This window comes from Lissotriton helveticus (assembly GCF_964261635.1).
Source record: "Lissotriton helveticus chromosome 1_1 unlocalized genomic scaffold, aLisHel1.1 SUPER_1_unloc_71, whole genome shotgun sequence".
Lineage (NCBI taxonomy): Eukaryota > Metazoa > Chordata > Amphibia > Caudata > Salamandridae > Lissotriton > Lissotriton helveticus.
The window spans coordinates 381,023-405,543 of NW_027611716.1; the positions used below are offsets into that span (position 1 = coordinate 381,023).

At 43.3% G+C, this 24,521-nt stretch overlaps 1 protein-coding gene across 1 annotated transcript in view; it reads right to left on the reverse strand.

Moving 5' to 3' along the window:
- Positions 1 to 3,571: 3,571 nt before the first annotated feature.
- Positions 3,572 to 24,521, reverse strand: part of LOC144806437 (uncharacterized) — a 266,753-nt gene continuing 245,803 nt past the window's right edge. The window contains exon 4 of the mRNA XM_078672805.1: positions 3,572 to 7,942. Within this exon, the coding sequence (XP_078528931.1) occupies positions 6,523 to 7,942 (1,420 nt within the window). The 3' untranslated portion in view covers positions 3,572 to 6,522. The remainder of the gene's footprint in view (positions 7,943 to 24,521) is intronic.

The following is a 24,521-nucleotide window of genomic DNA, read 5'->3' on the forward strand; positions in this document are numbered from 1 at the left end:
ACAGCGAGTGCTAAAGTTTCAAGAACAACAAGATACAGAATTGTTATGAGGTCTGATCTCCACGACTTCATACTCATAACATAAGTGCAACTTCTGCCAATTCTGGGCATGAGGCGGGTTTTATATTGCTTTGCCGAACACACATACACAACAGTTGATGCGGTTCACATGAAGAGAGAGCTGGTGTATGCTGATGTGATTCCTTCAAATCTAAGACACTAAAGTATGGGCACGCCCTAAACCAACACAAAGAGACCTTCTTAGCAAATAATATAATATGTGTATTAGGGAGGGTGAGATATAAGCAGCCGCGGGCCGTGGAGGGAGTTACGATGGGGCAGGGAGGCGGGGAGGGGGAGAAGCAGGGTGGAGCCCTCTCTACCTTGCCCCTCCCCCTCCCCGCCTCCCTGCCCCACCGTAACTCCCTCCACGGCCCGCGGCTGCTTATAAGTGTTGATAACTCCTATTCATTTACAGCATGTTAACATACTATCACCATTCACTTTTTATGTACTAGTAACTATGCTGGTAATTTTGCTACTGATAATATGTGTACTTTTATTATCTAAGGTACTACGCCTGAGAAGACGGCATTAGTAAATAAACATTTCAAATACACATCTGTTCTTCTTAACTCCATGTTCTGGTTTCTAAGAAATCTATAACGACCGACTGTTCATGAGTTCCACGTATCCTGAGGTACTATAAGTTCATATTCTGGATTGTCTAAACATTGAGAGTTTGTTATATCCAATGTGACACTGTACCTAGCTAGCTAAATAGTTTTTGATTACTAACGTGAGTTTTGGGACACCCTAATTCGCCGAGGTTCCAATCCTCTGTCCACAGTTCTGTGTGAGAACAGAAACCCTGCGACAGGGGCACCCCCGACCCTTGCTGGAGCTTCATCACACTTGCGATACAACTCCAGCAATGCGCCACCTTTACGGCACAGATACATCACGCATCTGTGCTGTTTTTGCCCCATGATGCGCCGCATTGTAAATGCAGCACACCATAGGTGACGGAACAGCGGCACAGAATGACTAACACATCCCTGGTGATGCGCCAGTCATCATAAATGTATCCCTATGCTTCTTATCTTGTTAGAGATGAACCGCCATATGTATCATCAAAGTTATTTGCATTTCCTAAATAGCGAACTTTAAGGAATAAATAGCGATTCTTTACCATTCCTAGTTTGCGATGAGCTATTTGCTAATTAGCCGAATGTAGCCCAATGAAGCCCAATGTAGCCCAATGTAGCCCAAAGATGGCCGCCAGACACACAAAAAAACAAATGTAGCCCAAATATCAGCCAGATGTAGCCCAACTATAGCCCAGTGACAGAATGACCAATCAGCTTCGCAAACCTCCGTTACGCGAAGCGGAGCGCTGTTACAGATATATATCTTTTTTTGAACGTTAATTTCTCAAAATCCACTGGAGCACATATATTGAGACCTAGCAAAGGCACATCGGGCTACCAGTCCCTAATATTTTGCCAAGTTTCGTGCAAATCCATTCAGCCGTTCAATTATTATTATTATTATTTTTTTTTGCCCCCCGGGGCCCTTTTAAAACCTCCACATCAAACCTAGGGGGTCAGCGAGGATCTACTATGCCCCCTTATAGTTATTTCCCCCTTTGTTTTGACCTCCTCTTGTCTCTCGATCCTACCGAGAGACAAGATGGCGGCCGCTACGGACTGTTTGGAATGTTGACAGACGCCGGAGAACCAATCAGCTTCGCTTCACAAAGCTCCGTTGCGCGAAAAGTCCGCGAACCAGTGCGCTGCCCGGTCCGCTGTTACAGATATATATCTTTTTTTAAACGTTAATTTCTCAAAATCCACTGGAGCACATATATTGAGACCTACAAAAGGCACATCGGGCTACCAGTCCCTACAATTTTGCCAAGTTTTGTGCAAATCCATTCAGCCGTTCGGGCTAAAAGTGAGGCCAACCGCCCTATGGAAAACTCAATGTTAAAAACACGTTTTGGGACCCCCCTTTTTTCTCGGCCCCCACTGGACGAACCCCCCCCAAATTTTCAAGGGCTGCTCAGAAACAAAATGTGCCATTTTCCTGAAAATTTCAGCCAATTCCGTCCACAAACGCCAAAGTTATTAGACATAGAATTTTCAAAAAACCCATAGAGAAAAAATCCTAACTATATATACCTACTGGCGACCGCCAGTAGGTAATATATATATATATATATATCATGCTCAGGGGGTTGGTCCAACAGTTGAGACGCACTCGGGCACAAAGAGCTTTTACCCCAAAAGCTTTATTTTGGTAAGAACAAATGCCCTCGCCAGACAATTAAGCATCAGACTGATGTATGGACGCGTTTCGGGTACTTCCCTTCTTCTGCAGCCTTACAGTCTTCGAAGCACTCGTCCACATCAAAAGAGGACTAACATATATCATAACCCTTTTTAGACTCCCTGCATCACTAGAAAAGGTAGTGATGAGACGGAATTTACCATCACTAGTACCGGAGTCGCTCGTAGATGCAATTTTATCTTTCAGCAGATCCTTTCTTTTTATCACATTAACCTTTCCATAGGCTTCACTCAAAGTTTCCTGTCTATATCCTCGTACTAGGAAACGTTGTATGCTTTCTCTGGCAGCTCTATGAAACTCACTATCGTCAGAACAATTCCTCTTGATTCTCAGGAGTTCCCCATAGGGGATACTTCTCACCAAGTTAGTGGGGTGGCTACTAGATGCTTGCAGGACAGAATTCCCCGCAGTGGCTTTACGGAAAAGTCTGGTCTTCAAATTATCATTTTCTACATAAATGTTAAGATCTAGATAGTTTACTGACTTCTCCAGAAAATTCAAGATTAACCATATTGGTATTCAGAATCTTGATATATTCTTTAGCCATCTCTAATGGTCTGTCCCATACGATGAATAAATCATCGATGAAGCGGTACCATCTTACGATGTGTTTGGTCCATATATATGCAAAAACAAGTCCCCAAGTACAAGGAGCCTCGACCCTGCAGGGCGGCCTCTAAAACAACGAGCATGGGGCAGCCTGTCCATCGTCACCGCCGACAGAAAACACACAGATGCCCTTTCTGGAAGCAGAGCTTTAATCACAGCGGTTTGAGCAGCTCACTGATTTCATTCCTTACGCGTTTCGGCAACAGCCTTGGTCACAGTAGGAAAACAGTCTAAAAAGCAAAGTGCATTGTCTCCGCTCTTTTGTACCAAGAGTCACATGATGATATATAATGGCGAAATATTACATTAGCTATATATATATTTTACTACAAGCTTGTTTGAGGGAATCGATTTGATATAGCTTCATTCTTATATATATATATATATATATATATATATGAGAATGAAGCTATATAAAGAGAATGAAGCTATATCAAATCAATACCTTTAAACAAGCTAGTAGTAAAATACATATTTAGTTAAAAACATTTAGTTTTTTTTCAATGTGCAGCATAAACTGAAACTCTGGAATACAAAACAAAGAGTTCCAAGATGTTCGGAATTACAGTGGTAGGATCAATAATGACCAACAAAAAGTTATCAGTGTCTCATTTAATTACCCCACATATTATAACTTAATTTACATAAGATTTATGGATGAAACAAAGCAAGAATTCAGCACCTAGTATGGATGCAGGAGGGGCAAATACACAACACAACTTAGTTCCTCTTGCTATAACAGTTGGGAAAACTGTGTCAGAGTGAAATAAATTGCTTTAAATAAAAATGTATAATTAACATTTTCTGCAACCTGTGCAAAAATACTCATAAATGATGAAAATGAACCAGCCTAGACTTATACATTACACATGGGTCTAGTGCAGCTTTTCTCAAACTGTGGCTCGGGACCCACTGGTGAGTCTGAGCCGATAATTGGTAAGTCGCGAAAGTTCTGATCTATATGTAAGTCATATTTAAAATGATTAGCCCAGGTTGTGCACTAGTGCAAAAGTGCTGAACAATACACCTAAGATAAGTTTTAAAACAAACATTTACAAGTATTCGCAAGAAAAATTCTAGGTACACCTTCCAGTATTAGTTGCTGCAGGTATTTTACTTCACAAAGCCATTTCAAAACAGACTGTGATCACTATACATGATAGACAACCATTCGACATGTGTATGACTTTGTCATAAATTGAGAAATATATATGTGACCAAACTACTAGAGCTGCCGATTTTGGTTCTGGGGAACCTGGTTTGTGTCCTGGTGTCGACTCAAGGTCCTTTAATTCTGGGCAAATTACTTAATCTTCCGTGTTTATGATAAAACTAATCTGACCTTCTGTAGTGTAATCTGGTGCTCATGTCAAGTGCTCCAATGCACTTGGGCCGTGTTCACACAAGACAAAACTATAAAATATACACATATATATGGAGTCTAACTGCATCACAAAGCCTCATTTTAACACAAAACTAGCTATTAGGTCTTACCCCATACTCTGCCGCCAAAGGGGTTTCTCAAATTTCCTAAAATCATTGGTATCAACCCCAACATTTTCAGAAGCCTTACAATTTTAGTGTATGGATGCCACAGGCCAGCACCCCACTTGGAATAGTGTTCCAGCTTCAGACTCCAGTGCAGTTCACCGTCTATGGGAAGATCATTTTCTTGGCCACAGTCCGATATTGAAGGGCTAGGTCAAGGTCATGACATTTAGAAACAATCCATTAAAGCTAGGTGGGTCGCCAAAGTTTGTGGTATAAAACGGTTGGGAAGCAGTGGTGTTACTGGATGATAATCTGGTCTCTAAATATAGAATTGATCATAAGAAAAACTGGCTCAGATCACTTTTAAAAGTGTATGGGTCCAATGCACTAAGAGACAGGTCACAAACAGTGGTTTCAAATTACAAACCAATATTTTGCAATTTGTTTATGATTTAATATCTTATGATAAGATTTCTGAGTGGAAATACAATGGGGCCCAAGGGGACAACTTTTCAAATCTGTTACCACTTCCCCTGAGGTCTGGGCAACTGATCAATGGCTTGCGACTAAAATGGCAGTCATAAACTATTGATACATATCATTTTGATTCAGAATGGATCGCAAAACCAATTTTGAGAATCAGAAAACAATTCCAACTTGTAAAATGGGTTTAATATATTGCACAAGTGGTGTGACTTTGTGATTAACGGATTTACACATGTTTGGAAAGCTGGGCCCCTATTTGCGAACATTTTTGTCAGTATTGCTTAATAAAACAAAAAGGGCTGAAATGAATTGCATGTTTATGGTCTTAATCCTGGTTAGCTAGGACAATAATTGGTGCCTCAACAAAAGAACCCAAATAGTATCAATCTATTACTGAACAAACAATTGTCGCAAACATTCAACAGTGTGTGAAGAAAAACTTTATCAAACTCAATTGGAATACCGTCAGGCCCACGAGTTGGCCACTAGTCAGGAACACAGAGATTAAACTGTCTGTTGTCAGCATGCTAGTACTTGGAGAAGTTTTGTTTTTTGAACGTAATTTATTTTTCCTGATTTACAAGTTTTTTCTGTGCGCACAGTAACCATTTTATGTTCACGCCACTATTGTGAACAACCATTATTGGTCTCTCTTTTCCAACCAAGATGTAACAGCTCAATGCATAGCCGCTCAGTCATCTGCTACTTGTCAGCATGGGATTGATTTCTTCAAATGATCCTGCTCTCTGAATGTTTAGTATGGAAATGCATTGTTTTTTTTCTCAATTAACTTACTGAGTTCCAATAAATCCCTTGTGTCCGGACGATGAGGCTTTAAGACGGAAAATAATTGGGCAGACTTTATTACTCTGAGCTATGACTTTTACTTTCACTCGGAGTAGCTACTAAATTGCTTTAAGAGTTTAATGTACCTTGTACTATATTCTTGTGCTCTCTTACAGGCATTTGTATTCTGGTCCAGTTTTCTTGCACGTTGCTTTTAATGTGTTGTTTCTTCTTTTTATCCTTGGACTGAAAAGTAGTTGTTCATCCTTTGCATTTTGTGACATGCCTCTGCAAGCGTAGAGCTACAGTTTGGTCTTGGTTATTGTTTTTTCTTCAGTGTAGGCTCTTTCGCAGTATAAAACAGTCGTTTTTTCACAGACGTATTTCCAGTTTTCAGGGCACTGATAAGGTACTTCGCTCGCATGGGCTCTTTCATGTAGTCAGACTGAAACTTTTGTGGCACTCAGAAAAGAGGCACAATTTAAGCCCAGTATGGCTTCTCTCATGCACAGAGAGAATGGATTCACAACAGAAGCTTTTCTGACTATCAGGGCTCTGATAGCATTTCTGTCCAGTGTGTTTTCCCTCATGCAGAGTGAGGTTGCCTTTCTGACTGAAGCTTTTCTGGCATTCAGAGCACTTATAAGCTTTTTCCCCAGAGTGTTTCCTTTTATGGCAAATGAGATTCACTCTCTGAATGAAGCTGTTCCAACAATCACAACACTTTTAAGGTTTTTCCCCGGTGTGAGTTCTCTCATGTCAAGCAAGCCAACCTTTAACACTAAAGCACATCTGGCATTCAGAGCAGTGGTATGGTTTCTTCCACAGCGTGGGTTCTCTCATGTTCAGTTAGACTGACTTTAAACCTGAAATGTTTTTGACATTCAGAGCACTGATAAGGTTTCTGTCCATTGTGTTGTCTCTCATGTAGAATGAGACTGCCTTTCTGAAGGAAGCTTTTCTGGCATTCAGAGCACTTATAAGGTTTTTCCCCAGTGTGTTTTCTTTCATGGTAAGTGAGACTGACTCTATGACTGAAGCTTTTCTGGCATTCACAACACTTATAAGGTTTTTCCCCAGTGTGAGTTCTCTCATGTTCAGTAAGGCTACCTTTAATGCTGAAGCTTCTCTGGCATTCAGAGCATTGGTATGGTTTTTCCCCAGTGTGAGTTCTTTCATGTTGAGCAAGGCAAACTTTAAGCCTGAAGCTTTTCTGGCACTCAGAGCACTGATAAGGTTTCTGTCCAGTGTGTTTTGTCTCATGTTGAGTTAGACTGCCTTTCTGACGGAAGGTTTTCTGGCATTCAGAGCACTTATAAGGTTTTTCCCCAGTGTGAGTTCTCTCATGTCGAGTGAGAGTGTCTTTAAGTTTGAAGCTTTTCTGGCATTCAGGGCACTGATATGGTTTCTGCATACTGTGTTGTCTCTCATGTCGAGTGAGACTGATTATCTGACTGAAGCTTTTCTGGCATTCAGAACACTTATAAGGTTTTTCATCAGTGTGAGTTCTCTCATGTTGAGTAAGGTGCGCTTTAACACTGAAGCTTCTCTGGCATTCAGTGCACTGGTAAGGTTTTTCCCCAGTGTGAGTTCTCTCATGTCGAGTGAGAGTGTCTTTAAGTTTGAAGCTTTTCTGGCATTCAGGGCACTGATAAGGTTTCTGCATACTGTGTTGTCTCTCATGTCGAGTGAGACTGAATATCTGACTGAAGCTTTTCTGGCATTCAGAACACTTATAAGGTTTTTCATCAGTGTGAGTTCTCTCATGTTGAGTAAGGTGCGCTTTAACACTGAAGCTTCTCTGGCATTCAGAGCACTGGTATGGTTTTTCCCCAGTGTGAGTTCTCTCATGTCGAGTGAGACTGCATCTCTGACTGAAGCTTTTCTGGCATTCAGAGCACTGATAAGGTTTTTCCCCAGTGTGTATTCTCTCATGTTTAATGAGACTGACTTTCTTACTGAAGCTTTTGTGGCATTCAGAGCACTGATAAGGTTTTTCCCCAGTGTGTATTCTCTCATGGTTAATGAGACTGCCTTTCCTATTGAAGCTTTTGTGGCATTCAGAGCACCCATAGGGTTTCGCCCCAGTGTGAGTTCTCTTGTGTTCAGTGAGACTGCGTTTGTGCCTGAAAGTTCTCTTGCATTCAGAGCACTGGTATGGTTTTTGCCCCTCATGTGTTCTCTCATGCTGAGTGAGAGAATTCATAACAAACACGGTTCTGGTAATCTGAGAACTGTAAAGGTTTCCCCCTATTTGTGCTCTTGCATGTTAAGAAAGGTTTTTTACAAATAAAGCTTTTTTGACATTCAGATTAGTTAAAGGATTTATCCAGTATTAATTCTCTTTAGTGAATCAGATTTCTGCCAAAAGAGTTTCTGACATTTAGAGTAATTGTAAGGTTTTCCTTAGTGTATACTATCTTGGCGAGAAAATGTCATCCTCACATTTTGAGCACTTAAAAGATTTCTTTCTTGGGTTATTGTCTCCAGGTTAGTTTTTTCTTGAGTACACAGCAGGTTAAGTCTTTACCCGATTTCAAAATCCGGACATTTAAATAATTGTTAGCCGAAACCTCTCAATGTGCTTCACGTGTTCTTAACACTTGTATTGAGTCTACTAGAAAATCTATCTAGACTTGTAGTGTTGTGACCTCTTTAAGCAAATTAGGCTAATCTATTGAACCTTTCAAAATTTCTCTCATGGAGATATGGTCTCCATGTTATGTCTATATGAAGCCTGTCCGGCAGAGTTAGGTTCACTTTTTGACTGGAGCTTTACTAACATTTATTTGGCAGGTTATAAAACACTGACAAAGTTATTATCTTGATTTAGTGTAGGCTATTCATGTGCAAAGGAAGGAAGATTACATTACACATTTCTCGGTAGCAGAATATTGTTTCGATTGTTTGCGATAAAAGAAATTGTTGTTCAGCAATGTATAATGAATGCTTAGAATTAGTGATATCAATTTCACTTTCAGTAGGGTTCTCTACTTCTGTTTCCTCCTCGGCTTCTTGGTACTGTTTAGTTATTGGGGCTCTGAGACATTTTCACCTCTTCAACATAAACCTCTTCAGTGTGGTGATTTTCGCTTCATGTTAATAAATTACGCTTCCCTTTTTAATCATACTTCAGTGACCTGCAAAATAAAAATGGGAGTTTGTTACTGCATGTAAATGAGCAGAAATATACAATATCTATGAGCATATTCAATGCAGAGCGGTAGCCTTTTGAGATGTGAGAAGGGAAGTCAGACTCGAAGTTGAATTTCAGGTTTGGCTGTAAGTACTGTGCATCAAAGTGAAAAAAGGAGCTGAAGGACGCTCAAACACAAGTTTTACAAGAGATTACTTCTAAAGTTGTGGGGTTTGTATGTGGAAACTAAATGTACATATATGTTGTAAATAAATAAAACAAGCATCCAGAGGCAGTCAGTATTCCCAAGATATCATACATACTGTTGGGTCTTTAATCATATGACTTGCATAGTGATGTAGGCGGCTTCTAATTCATGGAATCTGTATGTCTGAATTGACTAGGCAGCTGCTGATTCACTCGAGCAATGCTGATCGCATACATGAATGCTCACAAAATAATTCAAGTTTACCTCATGTGGACAGCATTCTTTCATATACCACCAAGCACATATGGAAAATCTCAAATGGCTAATTTCTTAGCCAACTGATCTGAAATGTCCTTGTAGTAAACACATCACCATCAAACCAATAAACTGGGATCCACCCTTGGGTAGACATTGAATCTGCTCTGATCTCCAACGTGGCCGACCGCACAACCACAGTTTGGAAGAATGATACTCCTATACTTTTTCTACTGGGCTTATTTGCCATGTTAAGCACATTTTATCACAATGTCTTACCTCACTGACAACATGAGCATTACCTGGCTTTCTTTATTCATGTCAACATCATATCAACATCAAAGCAGGAGGTATACCTCCAAAGAGCAATCATTGCTCTACTTTTCTCAAGGCCTACCTCAAACATTGCAACCGGGCGTGCTGCAGCCAAGCAGATGACACACCAATCCCTCTAAAACTGGGGAGTCTGAGCGGTCTGAATAGCTCAAGTCTAGATGAAAATGTTCAATGTATCGACCAATGGATGTGACTAGTGAAGTTAAACTCAACTCATCCACAACAGAGATCCTCACATGCAGACACTGGGAGAACTACCATCCTCTAGGTTGCTCAGACCTCAGGAAGTTAGAGTAACTCCTAAAAGATCGTGGATTTCCCAGGCTCTGCGAGTACACCAAATGATGAGAAGCACTTTTGATCCTATGTGAACCATAAGACTAATCTAACCTGAGCTAGGGTTCCCTCAGAAGGTCCAGGTGACCACCTATCATCCTTTCACGTCCTGATTTTCTGAACTGACTCTACTATGGAGCTTCACTCTCCCTATCAATAATGTTACAAAGTACTAAAAACACAGTGGTTATACAACTACTACCAGATCATCTATGGAAAGAAAATCTCTTCATTGCCTTCACATCCTTAGATGTTCATCTTTGCTCAGTCTCTGTTTAAAGCATAGAGGCACCTGTGACAAAGAATCATCCACCTTACAGGCTTAAAAGTTGTGTACAGAACACAACACTCCGGTCTACACTGGCGCCACAACTGATCGTCATTTACAAGAAGAATGCATGGGGTGAACCTCCGCTTCCCTACAGGCAGCTGAGCTCCGGATCTCATGTCCAAGAACCATCAACAACCACCTGTAATCCAGAAAGACAGTGAAAACTGCCACTTCGCAAAGTAAAACCATAAGGCTCGGCCTAATCAAATCTCAGGAAAAGGATGGCGAATGACAGCGCCTATGCTGCACACGCTAGATCCTGCAGGGCACGTGCCAGGGCTGTACTTTACCCATGAAGCTCACACGAAGCTGGGGTGCAGTCCATATACCTGCTCTGGAGCAAGCAGCTGGCAAGACCCAGGCCATCAACTGTGCTGATTTCTTTGAATGTTATGCTAAACAGTTTGTAACTAGATTAACCTCTTCTAGGGGAAAAGTAGAACTGCTGGGGTCTCCATGAACTTGACCACAGGGAAAATTTGTAATTACAGTTGTAATTACTGTACTTCTTTAGAGCTCAGTTGAAATGTAATTAAACTGCTTCCAAGAATGTGACCACTCAAAACTGATAAAAAATATGTGGTACAGTTAATCAAAATAATCATTTGAGAACAAAGTTAGGCTCAGCATCAAAAGGAACTTTTACGGAACGATTACAAATTTAATGGGTGGCAATGAACCCGGGGTTTATTCAACAGCGCAGTCTTAATGTCACAAAACGTGGTGACTTTTGCTACTACTCTGCAATTGATACCTGTAAATTACAAATTGTGTCTTCCATGGATCCAATATTTATCAATATTAAAATTGGCCTTATGAATCATATTTGTAGTACATGCATTCAAGTGAAAATACAAATATTTATAGTGGTCATACAGACATTTTGCCGTAAGGACAAGTCTCATGTGTTACACTAACATTTTTCGATTAATTCTCGCTTTATTGCAAGGTTGGATTGAGCCGAGTGAAAAAGTTCTGCTGTCTCAGTGCTGGCACTACACTCTCAGCCAATGTGAAGAGAGATTACTGTCAGTGGCTTATTCACCAGAGAGTGCCTGGTTCCAACTGGTACTGTCAGATCATTTGGCCGCTTCCTGCCTGTTATGAATTGGTCAGCATGGCAACGATCTGCTTCATGGAAGATCATTGCATGGTCCACCCGCCTGGACCTTGTTCTGCTTGTGGATTTTTAGAAGAGGATATACTGATTCTAATAAATGTCATGTGGCAGTGGGTTCCTCTAAATCTGCTCTGTTCTAGCGAGAACTATCAATCCCATAGGAGGAAACAGAACCAGTAAGACAGGTGGCAAATTTGAACATGGTTTAGTATTCAAGACACAGCGATAGTGACATCTGTGTCAACCCTTGCAGATGTTCACGGAGAAGACACATCTTTGGTGACACTCGCAATTCTAACTGACGGACCTGGCCTTCTGGTAACCAGTCAGTAACCTTTAGCGCCTGAAAACAATCCTCAGCACTAGGAACCTGTGAATCAGCAACTGAGAACTTGTGAGTCATTAATTCTTAGCATCTGAAGTTTTGTGAGTCAGCAATCCTTAGCATCTGATGGTTTGTGAGTCAGCAATCCTTAGCATCTGAAGGCTTGTGAGTCAGCAATCCTTAGCATCTGAAGGTTTGTGAGTCAGCAATCCTTAGCATCTGAAGGTTTGTGAGTCAGCAATCCTTAGCATTTGAAGGCTTGTGAGTCAGCAATCCTTAGCATCTGAAGGGTTGTAAGTCAGCAATCCTTAGCATCTGAAGGTTTGTGAGTCAGCCACCCTTCAGACAGTAGATCATATCTGAACAAGAAAAACATAAATAATGTCAGTGATTCTTTTTTTGCCATTTCCACTTCCCCATTAGATGCTACGTACCTTGCTTGTTATCCTGAAAGTATACCTCAGCTGACACTCCTAAAATCAGGCGTACCAATCTGCAGGAGAACAGATACTTTAGCCACACTCACACATGGATGATATTGAATTAACTGATAAACCTAAAAACAGCAAGAGGTAATCAATATAGTTTTGTGAAATTAGCAGAACTAAGAAACAACGAATGAAAGTTACAGCATACAACTTAAGATAGACAAGTGGCAAGGTCATAAGATTGCGCAAACATGTGTGTACCCAATTTATCTGAAACAGCTAATTCATAGAGGTGCTCCAAGGAGAAGATGTGGCCACCAAACACTCCAATAGGGAGCCAGGACTTCCGACACTAAATTATAAGATCCCCTGAACACCAAAATTAAGAGTTATTCAATGTCCTACAGTCCAATGTCCAGTGTAATCAGTAGTGCTTTATTTCATATTTCCACATGCATCCAGCAGTCTTGATAACCTTTGTAGCCAACTCGTGTTTCTTCAATATGGTATATCTACCATCAACTTCAGCAGGGCCTCTAGTAAACAGAGTAAAAACATACTTGAGCACATAATCTCATTCTCATGTAGTAATCAACCACTGTATCCCTGGTGCACAAAAGTGTGTGTTATTTCTTGAGATTAAAATTATAGTTAAGAACCGTGCAACCACAAACAAGAGAAACCATCAAAAGGAAAGAGTTTGAGTAGTGCGTCATTCAATACCAAAGAGAAGACACCTAGTGACCACTGAAGAGAACACCTGTGTTAGGAGAACAGTTATCCATAAACAGATTGTAAAAAGTGAATATTTAAATCAAATAGCAAAAGAAAGCCACACAACTACTCCTATTACTCAAAATAGTGACTAATGTTCAATTTATACCTCTTACCTAGGTGGAAGAAATAGCTCATTCCAAGGCAGACATCCTGTGCCTAAAGGTATCACAAGTATTCAGACATACAATATCTGAAATGAAAACCAACATTTTATATCTTATGATGTGTCTAATAAACTCACACTGTGCTCATATCCCAAATTCTCAAAGCTTTCCACATCATGTATGAAATGAAATGAATTTGTACTTGTAAAGCGCACTGATACTCCAACTGGGGTTTCCTGGCGCTGTACACATACCGCTGTGGAACCCTTTTCCCTTTGAAATGTCCACTCCTGGGCACCCCCAAGGTGAAGCCAGGCATCCCAGCGCTGTTGGGGCCGTTGTGGGGATTAAGCCAGCTATTGCCCAGAGTTGCAGAGTGGGACCCATGATTAGAATAGGCACCGAGGCGAGAATTATCAGGTCCGAGGGCATTGAGCCCAAGACCCGCCGAGGCGGGAATTGAACCCTGGTGCTGGACCAGACCTCTGCATCAGGGTCTGACGCTCTAACCATTGAGCCACGCTTCTCCACTATATGTATAGGAGAGTTTCACAAAGAAACAAGATTTCCTGTAAAGAAAAACAAGCATTTGCAATGCATTCGGTCTCGCATTTGTGGAAGTTTGAATTTTTGACGTTGTAAATAATGTTTTTTATTTATGTTTAGTTGTTTGGAGTGGAGTGGATGTATGTAGTTTGAAGTAGAATTATGTGGTTTGAATTGGAATTGTTAGTTGTTGAATTGTGTGAGGTGGAATTCTGTGGTATGTAGTGTTATTTGTGTATTGTCAATATGTGGTAAGGTGAATAGATAGGGCTGAGAGCTGTATAAAATAGATAGAAAGTAAGAATGAGAGGGATAGGTAGTTTGTGTATGAAGGAAAACAATGAAAGGAGACAAAAGAAGGAATCAGTGAACGAGAAAGAGAGGGAGTATGAGGCGAAAAAGAGAGTGGGGTCGAGGTGGTGTAAGTAATGAGGAGAAGGGAAGGAGGACAGGAGAAGAGAAAGGAGTGAAGTAAGAGAAGGAGAGAGGAATGAAGTGACTGTAAGCAAGTAATAGCTGATGAAGAGGAAGAACATAAGGCATTAGAGAGTGGATGTTGTGGAGAATAATGAGAGAGAAAAGAAGACTAGAGGATTGTATCATAGAAAGGCAGGAAGGGAGTGGAGGGGAGGCAGAAGGAGGCCAGCAATGCTGTGCGAAGTATGTGCTTCATACTATGATTTTTCTTTGCAGTAAGTAGGCTGACATTATATCGAATCCCCTGTTCTGAATCTTACTTTCACAGAACTTAAGCCTAATTGTAATTTCATGCCATGTCTAAACCTTGTTTGTGAACTTCTTTTTTGAAGATCAGAGCCACAACATATAAACCAGCAGACATAGTGGGACTATAGAAACTGTAGAAGACACAAACAGATAGACAAATAAATATCCATAGAAAGTAGGTTCTCACCCACAAAGCAGGGAATTTAATTATTTTTTGCATTTAATGTATGTCCTACGTTTCCTAAACTTAGAAGTGATAGGTGAATACTTAGGAAGCGAGCAGCAATGCTGTGGCCGGCGTCATGTTAAATTGCAGCGCCTAGAGGAAAATTCCTTTTTTAACTCATTAACGGCTGTGTTGGATTATGGGTATTTTGTGACATTAATTTGGGGTTGTTGTATGCAAGCCGTGCTCACTTCAAGGACACATAGGTGCAGTTCAGGAGTGCACAACAGGTGGTGCAGTGGCAGTGACAGGGCTGCAGCATTTAAAATGGTGGGCGCCCCAGAGTTGGTATTTACATTACCTATGAGTAGGGTCACTGAAAGTATGCGGCAGGGGAGGGCCAAGTTATGCGTTAGGTCTAACTAAATTAGGCACAAAGAAAAGGCAAATTCTGCAGCATAATGCGGCACATTTTGTGTCAGTATTACCTTACAACGTTGGAATTTTAACAGGTTAATATTACCTAATTTGGAACAATTTGACACCCCAAAACAGCAGTTGAAGCACGCCTCGGGGCACTAACACGCTTTTGAGAGCAGCCGGAACCAGTGACAGCATCTTGACGAGAACGGGGTATTTTTTCTGAACTTTTGGCTGGTCCAGGGGAGAGGGGTGGGCTGCCTGCGATTGTGTTTGGAGAGCATAGCATACTCTGCAGGAAGTGGGTGCCATTGCATATTGTATGGTGCTGAGGTGAGATGGCACAATGGGGCATGGGTAGAGGTGCAGCGGGCATTAGGTGATAGAAGCGAATATTGAGGAGGGAACGCGATGTTGTAGGTGTGTGGCAGATGTAGTGCTTTTATTGTTGAAGCACCAGGCATGGAGCTGCCCCAAAAGAACAGGGTGTGTTTTTGTGGGTTTGGATACAGTTAACCCAAATGTGGTAGCTGCTTATAAGCCTGAGAGCCCAGCAATCTTAGAAGGGGTAGACAGAAATAACAAGCAGCCTTGCTTCACAGGGAGCAGCACAAGCTTTACGAGCAGCCGGGCACCTCCTAGGGCCGGTTTTCATGTAGCAGGGACAGTGCAAACAGCCTGACTCCCCAAAAGGTGCCAAAGCGTAGGCATCATGGGCTCCTTTACCAGTGTTCGCCAGAGCACGTACATTACAAGCAGCTGAGCTGTTTCAAGAGGTCAGCCTCTGCCACTTCAGCAGTGCCTGAACCCCTATGAACAGCATCTGCGCCTCCCCTCCTCTCCAATGAGCCGAGGCACAGGGGTGCGAGGGGAGCACAAGAACGCAGACCTCACACCGGAGCGAGACCTCCACTTTACAACTCTTCCCTCGGGCTTTCGACTCACTGAGCCATCTTGCCAGCTGGCATGTTTGTTCTTATGCATCTTGTGGTCTGAATTGCATACCATGAAATGTAATGATGCTCAAATGCCTCGACTTTGGCACAATGAGAGCCCGAGTCAGCCTGGTCTTTGTTTTTTCCTTCCACTCCAAGAGGATCCAGCCCAGGGCTCTTCAAGATTTTCAGTAATTAGAGGTAAATATTCTCAATGACCTTCACCCCGAGCTTCAATGGTGGAAATTTGACAGTTTGTATTGCGTTGATTTTTAAACGCTTTTTAAATTTACAACATTGGTGTCCGGATTTTTTTCGAGTGGCGGCATTTACTTATTCTCAATGTTGGTACTGTGAAATGCTCAACACATGTTACTAAGTGTGCCTGACTGCTCTGTGACGTACTACCCGGACCAAGCTAAGTGTAAATCTGCGCTCCTCTCCTGTGTATGGTGGTAGTATTGCCCGATAAGGCCTCCCAGCCATATCATACAATACTGCCACCTCACATTGCACCAGCCGCCCCTCCTGCCAGAGCAACCCCAAAGCTCCCCTCCAAGGAACTTCAGCGCTTGTCCAAAGCCACCAACCCTGAGTGACCAGCACTACACCATCAACACATGGACAAGCCACGCAGCCCACATCCACTCCACCTCCGGTTCTAGCACCACAAACACCGTCCCCCATCCACTGAGACGTCATCCCTGGTAAGGAGGCAAAGCCATGTCCTGCGCTGCCATCGCACCTGCAAAGTGCCTAGTGCCTGCGACTAAACCCACTAGTAGGCCACACCAACAATCCAAACGCAGGCTTCCCTGGGCCCACTCATGGGCGCAGCACCCCCATGTCTGGCACCGCAAACCCCAACCCAGATGCACCAGAAATGCAGAGGGTGAGGAACCACTGACTCAACTGAACCCCTGTTTCACCGACCACCAAAGCTCTCCAACCCCTTCTGGGCACTGCAACAACCGCGCCACATGCATTCTGCAAAACAGTGAAGCGTAGCTCTAGGGTGCTACTCTGACCATAAACATAGACCACTGTCGAATCAAAAGTGACGGTGTTTGCAGCCTGACAGCCATAAGCCACAATGCCACTGCGGGCTTCCAAAACCGCCTGTGCACCATCTCCCCCATCGTGACACGGTCTGTCTGAGGGCCCATAACTCCCCCCTTGCACGTGCCCACACTCCTCGTGGCCTCCCTCCAGGCCTACCCCCCCATGGCACATCGAGTTCACAGGAATTCATTATCATTTGTTCACTTTTAATATACACTCAAATTCGCATCATTGTTATTCAACAAGGCATTCAGAGTTGAGAAGAATACCAAACACACCAAGCGGTTCTGAATAGTTACTTAATGGTAATATGCTTCACATCATTGGCCTCTTGTAGCCGCGTAATTTACTCAAATTGGCCACATAGTTTGTTACTTTGGTGCTGTATAACTGTTGTGGAAAGCCACATAAATGTAGTGAATGTGAGTATACTAAATACGAGCGGCCTGAAGAAATTATCAACACTCCATCCTTAACAAGACTACAGAAATCACCATGTTGCCAGTCGCAAGGCCTTTGGAAACAGAAGACATGGTGGAAGACAGACCTATGCTATGGGACAGTATTCCGTTAAAGTTGCAGGTGTTGTTTGGAAAATACCCCAGGTGCAAAAACCTTGAGCCAAACACAATCTATTAATGGGTACTGAAGAAATAAATAAGAGTACAGGTTACAGGCCTGGAAGAATGAACAGCATGTCATGGCAGAACCAAACATCACAAGTCTAGTGGAAGCGGACAATACTCTCCAGGTGGGAAGCCTGACAGACGTAGAGTAAACTCTCCAGGCGGCAGAGCCAACATAAGGTGAAACAACTCTAAGCCATTCAGAGGCGGGCGGCTCAAAGAACAAGAAACACTGCACAGTCCTTTGGACAAGCGGTGTACAAAAGACTCAAGCTGGGAGGCCCCAAAAACATATGACATGAGCAGCCAAATAAATGACAGCTCTTCAGGTGAAAGGCCTTAGGAACGACTGGAAAATGCTTCCTACAAAAGAGGATGCATGACTGGTAGGTAATTTACGGAGTTTGAGTGAAAACCCCGGCAGCGTAGGTCTCTCTGTTGTGTTATCACAAATTGTGCAGCGCCTTCTGCAAGTAGTGTCGACGGCGCTGCTCTGGGACTTACCAAATTCCGATAACAACCCAAACTGATATACCGCTCAGTACACTTTAAGACAAGACAATGGCATGGAGGGGCCTTTCCAGACAGTTCTCAAGCCGGAATCAGAAATCAATCAATCGATCAATCCTAGCATTTGTAAAGCGCGGTACTCACCTGCGAGGGTCTCAAGGCGCTGGGGGATGGGCAGACGCTGCTACTGCTCGACGCGCCCGGTCTTGAGTGTCCTCCTGAAGGTCAGCAGGTCTTGGATGTGCCGTAGGTGGATGGGGAGAGTGTTCCATGTCTTGGTGGCGAGGTGGGAGAATGATCTGCCTCAAGGATGTGGTCCGTCGGCATAAACGCCCTGGTTCGAGCCTCGGGTCGCGTCCACATCTTGTGATTCTGGGCAAATCACTTCATCTCCCCGCGCCTGAATGTGTCATGTAAATAGGGTGCTCATGTAGAGCGCTACAATATCTGCGGGTCGAGTTCGCGCGATATAAAACCATGCAACAAAAAAAAAAATAGTTCCACACCAATGGAGGTCAGAATGCCCCTTTTCAGAGCCCACAGCCGGCTTATTAACCTCTAACTTTGTCTATTCTTTCAGTTGCGCTGGAGTTCCCGCTTTTTGGCGTCTCCACAGATATTCTACATTTCGTTGGTGCCTTTTCCTGTCACTCCTGAATGTAAACAAGAGCTGTGCACTATCCATTCAAGATTGTACTGCGCATGCGCACAACAGGAACACTACTCACTGATGGCTGTACTGCGCATGTTCACTGCATGGTTCGGGTCCCTCACGGCTGTATTGCGCATGTCTAGCGCAAATATACTAATCATTCATGATTGTAGTGCGCAGCTCCACAATATGGTATTCTATTCTGTCATGATTGTACTGCGCATGCGCACAGCAGGAATACTGATCACTGATGGCTGTACTGCGCATGTCCACTGCATGGTTTGGGTCCCTCACGGCTGTATTGCGCATGTCTAGCGCAAATATACTAATCATTCATGATTGTAGTGCGCAGCTCCACAATATGGTATTCTATTCTGTCATGATTGTACTGCGCATGCGCACAGCAGGAATACTGATCACTGATGGCTGTACTGCGCATGTCCACTGCATGGTTTGGGTCCCTCACGGCTGTATTGCGCATGTCTAGCGCAAATATACTAATCATTCATGATTGTAGTGCGCAGCTCCACAATATGGTATTCTATTCTGTCATGATTGTACTGCGCATATGTATAATACGGAATACTAACCAATCGGCGGTTCTACTGCGCATGCCCTTGTCTCGTAGACTTGGGACCGTTGTACTGCGCATGCCCAGATTGTTGTTACGCTCCCTGCTGTTCTACGTGTTCTCGGAGACCCCTGCTTCCTGTTGTACTGCGCATGTCCATAATACGGCACACTAATCGCTCACGGTTCTCACGCATGCCCAGCTTTCAAAGTGGCCCGTTCTTCTGTACTGCGCATGCCCAGATTCTTGTTACACTCACTGCCGTTCCACCCGTTCTCAGTGACCTCATCCGTCCTGTTGTTCTGCGCATGCTCAGATCTCGGAGACACTTGCAGCAGCGGTGCGCATGCGCGGAGCCGGTGACACTATTCTGCACAATGATAGTGTATCTGTCTAAGAGGCACTGCCAATGCTATCTGTTTATGTATGTATTTATTTTATATTCACACCGCGGACGTCACCCAGAGGTGCTCGAGCGCTTTACAGGAGAGTCTCGTGTCACGTGGAAGTTACAGTTGTGTTGATAATGTCAGCACAGCTGTGGGAATGACAGAGGCTGGAAGCGGGTCCAGATAGATCAGAGTCTGCTCGTCTCTTTTTTCCTCGAGCCTCCAGGCCCAAAATATTGTGAAGTGGCCGCTTGGGACCTCGGGTAATCTGGAGTGTTTGGACTGAGCGCAGGGGCAGCCCTGCCAAGGTCACGCATCCGGCGTTAGACTCACGCATGTTCACGCTGGTGACTGCCTCACTACACTAACATGCATCAGCCTGCCTGTATAGTGCTCTTGACCCTGGCTCGAGGCGCTCTCTATCTGCGCAGCTGCACAGTATTGCCTGCTCATCCTGGCCTGCGCTGGGTCAACAGCCTGCTGCCTCGCGTGGCAGTGATTGTTTACACTGCAGGGCCTCATAAAGGAATGTTGGTGCCTGCAGGTGAATCAATGATTCTAGCTGAGCCTGAGGACGTCTGTGTCACAAACAATTCCAGGTCCTGCAGCCAGCACCCCCTTGGATCACGGAGCCCGCGCCTTCCCTGTTGTTGTTTTACGAGAGGGCGTCCACCCAGCTGTTGCCACGCGGGATCAGAGTGACCACTAACAGGCGGCAGCTTTCTGGTAACTTGCCATGCCCGCCCCAGTCAGAGTGATACAGTAAAGTCCGTGCGCTGCACTGGTGACCACCAGCATTGAGAAGGTCATGGGTCACGCTGAAGTGTGGCAAGGAGTTTCTGTTTGCAGGCAGGATGTTTTCATGAAAGTAATCCTGCAGCCCCACGGCTGAGCAGCTACCAGCACTGGCAGACAGACTCCCATGCACTCTCTAGCGGTGGGAGGCCTTTGGTACCCATGCGCTTTTCACGTGTCCATTCATTCATTCATTCATGCCCGCTAGGGTCCGTCCCAGTGGAATCTGAAATCAAAACAGATTCACCCACACTTGGCACGTGTGTCCTTTGTCTCACTGCAGACAGGATATTTTTAAATTCTACAGCTGAGCACCCCCAGGGGGCCGCACTCATGTTGTTATTCTTGAACTAGACAAGAGCATCATTTTCTGCATCTGCTGATCAAATAAATCGCTCAGCAAGTCCCAAGATGAAGCTGCTTAAGAGTGCAACGTATGTGCATGGTGTGTTGGTATCCCATGTATTATTGCAGCTTCTGCAGGAACACACCCTATAGAGAATCGAACACTTTCAATTTACATGGGACGCTCCCATTTTGTTCAAGCTAAAATAAGAGCTTTAAATGGTCCGGTACTCACAGGTACTGAGTACCGGCACTTCTTAGTTTTATCTCTTTGAGTACCGGCACTTCTTAGTTTTATCACTCTGAGTACCAGCACTTCTTAGTTTTTATCACTCTGAGTAGCGACACTTCTTAGTTTTTATCACTCTGAGTGCTGGCACTTCTTAGTTTTATCACTCTGAGTACCGGCACTTCTTCGTTTTATCACTCTGAGTACCGGCACTTCTTAGTTTTATCACTCTGAGTACTAGCACTTCTTAGTTTTTATCACTCTGAGTAGCGGCACTTCTTAGTTTTTATCACTATGAGTGCCGGCACTTCTTAGTTTTATCACTCTGAGTGCCGGCACTTCTTAGTTTTATCACTCTGAGTACCAGCACTTCTCTTCTGCTGAGAAGAGTACTGGTACTCATGAAACGCTGGTGCTGGCGGCCTCTCTGACAGCTAAGGCATTTCTGTAGACCTGAGCCGAGCCCCCGCTGAACTATTCAGCTTGGGCTCATTTGCATACCGTCCGGGTGTTCACCATCATGCTGTGTTGTAAACACAGAAATCGAGGCAGCCCGGTGACAGCGCTATCAAGAAAGCCATGGGGTAACAAGACTCAAATGGCTTGAATTCCACCTGACTCTTTTGTGTAAGTGTCTGCTTATGTGTATCTGCTTGCCTGTGTTTGTTTTTGTGTGAGTGAAATATGAGAGAAAGGGGAGCGAATAGAGACACTCTTGGAAAAGATATTAAAGGAAATGTGTGGAATGCTTGTGTGTGCACGTCTGCTTGTTTTTTTCCGTGTCGCTCGAGAATATATAGCATTGTGCCACGCAACAGCAATTAACAGTATTGATGTTGCAAATATTACAAAACAAGGAAATGCACACACAAAATAAACAGTATTAATGCTGTAATTGCCAGGAACGATGTTACGCATTTTTCAGCTTTAGGCAGGTACAAGGGCAAACCTCTTAGCATTCCATGAAATATGCCCTTCACTGAAGACAGTCTTAAATATCTAGTGAAATTTGAGGCTGCGGATACCGTAATGCATAAATGGACTTTACCTCTAACAGCTTGGGCAGCCAATGCACCCTAAGTCTCACAGCAGAACAGAAACGAGGACAATTATTCTGAAACTATTTTATTAGTTTTCTTTTTGAAGTGTCCAGTGTTGACAAAATAGCAAGGCACCATCTTACTGCCTCTTTCTTTGCAACAAGCAGTCCACTATAAGTGTAATTAAAAACAGGATACAATTCCAGCTCTCAACGTGCTTTGTCTAGTATTATGCAGGATAAATTACAATAACAGGCAAATATCACAAAAGAACTCGGAGGAACTCATTGTGATTGCTAAGCAGCAAAGAAAGAGGCAGGCAAGATGGTGTCTCTCACTTTTGATGGTTTTGATCCAGTGAAAAAGTAAATTGACAAGTTTTCAGAAAGCTTATGTGTTGCTAAAAAAAAACAGAACAGGCTGAATGTGCATATTTGACAACAACCTGGATACATTTGTCCTTTACTTTACGTGCAGGCAGTGCGTCACTCAATAAACCCTTGTTTAGCAAAGACCAAAAGAACAACGCTCCCATGTTTTTAGCCCTTCACTACACTAGATTATTACTGCTGCTTAACTGCTGCCATTTCTAAATGAGTTATAGTTATTTACTATATAATTAAGTGTCCAAGAATATTTCCACTCAGATGGTGGTATGCTCAGTCATATACAGATATTTAAAAATCTTCCAGCTATGAGATATTATCTCAATCTACAATAATTATCAACTGGGTGTTGTAAAATAACATAAAAATATGCTATATGCACAATTTGAGCAGATTGAAAAAAATACTAATTAAAACGAAGTCTGCAATATGTGTATTCAAGTGACAAGAAAAAAGACACTTAACTTCCTCATGAATTAAATGTAGCAGGAAAGGGCAGGGAGAGAAGGGGTTTCAGTATGGCAAAAGTAAGCACCATGTCCACTGACTAGCGTGGTTCTAGTCAGGGTAACCTAGATACACATTAAAAGAGGACCTGTGCTCACCCTCTGGTAGCTTGGCACAGAGCAGTCAGGCTTATCTAAAGAGGCAATGTATAAAGTATTTGTGCAACACACAGACACACACACACACACACATGCATGCACGCAGATGCAGACACACACACACCACCCACATTTAGAAAAATAGACAATAAATTAATAAATAAATTAAGATCAAAAAGACAAAAATCCAATTAGTAGAAGTCGAGTTGTGAATTATTAAAGAATAAAAATAGTTCTAGTGCTTAGAAGCAATAAGTGCCAGTGCGGGTTATCTGGTCATGCTGGACAGAGCCAAAGTCAAAGGCCGGCTACAGGACCTAAGCAGGCCTCGGTGAACAAAGTATCTTATCCTAGGACAACAGCGAGGTGCGTCGATTTTCTTCACGCAGTGGTGGTGAAGCGTCAGTTCCAAAACCGAGATGTGTTTGTTCCGAAGTAATGCACCGGTTTCTCCACACAGTCGAGGGATGAGTTCTGCAGGCGATGCTTCTGTTCCGATGCGAAGCACTAGGTCTGCTTCTGCCACAGGGACAATAATTCGAATTCTGCTCATGCAGTCAGTGGATGCACCAGTTTCCCTGAAGCAATTGTCTGCGTCCGCTTCCAGTAAACGCTTCCAGTAAATGAGGGACAGAATCAGGTGTAGAGATGTTGATCTCCCTGAGTCTCAATAACAGAAGGCAATCCAACAAACCCTTGGAGATCACTTTGGTGCTCAGCAGGGTCAGAGAATAGCAGACAGCAGGGCAGCACATGAGAAAAGCAGTACTTCCAGGGCAGCTGCGAAGCAGAGTGATAGTCCTTCAAGTACCTCAGCAGTTTTTCCGACAGTGTAGTTACAGGTTGTTAGAAATGGTATCCCTGGCTGGCCAGGGTTTGCTCCAAAGTCAGTCAGAGACCACCACTTCCATGTCAGGGCAAGGGAGTTACACGCCAAGATAACCCCTGCTCACCCCCTTGGTATCGTAGCACGAGCAGTAAGGCTAAACTCGGAGGCAATGTGAGTTAAGTGTTTGCGCGTGCACCCCCAGCAACAACACCCAAGGCCCATCACAAAGGAAACTCCACACAAGGTTATATGTAAAAATAGCCTTTGTATTATACCAAAACACATCAGATAAAAACACACACTTTACAATGTGCCAACAGGCACGGGCAGAATTTACAGGGGATATGTACAAGACAGGGCCACCTGGACCACTGTCAGGAATAGGCACTTTAATAACTAGCACTTAGAACATAGAATATAAAACCACTGTGGCACAAATTAGAAAATAGAGCACACCACCAGTAATCACTGGTAACAGGTAAGTACCACCTACGCAACCCTAACCACCTTAGGAAAATATTGCGCAGGGAACCAGGACCTCCCTAGCAACACCTGTACTAGGAGAAAACAACCACCTAAGTTTCACCATACATTTAGGGGTATAGGCATA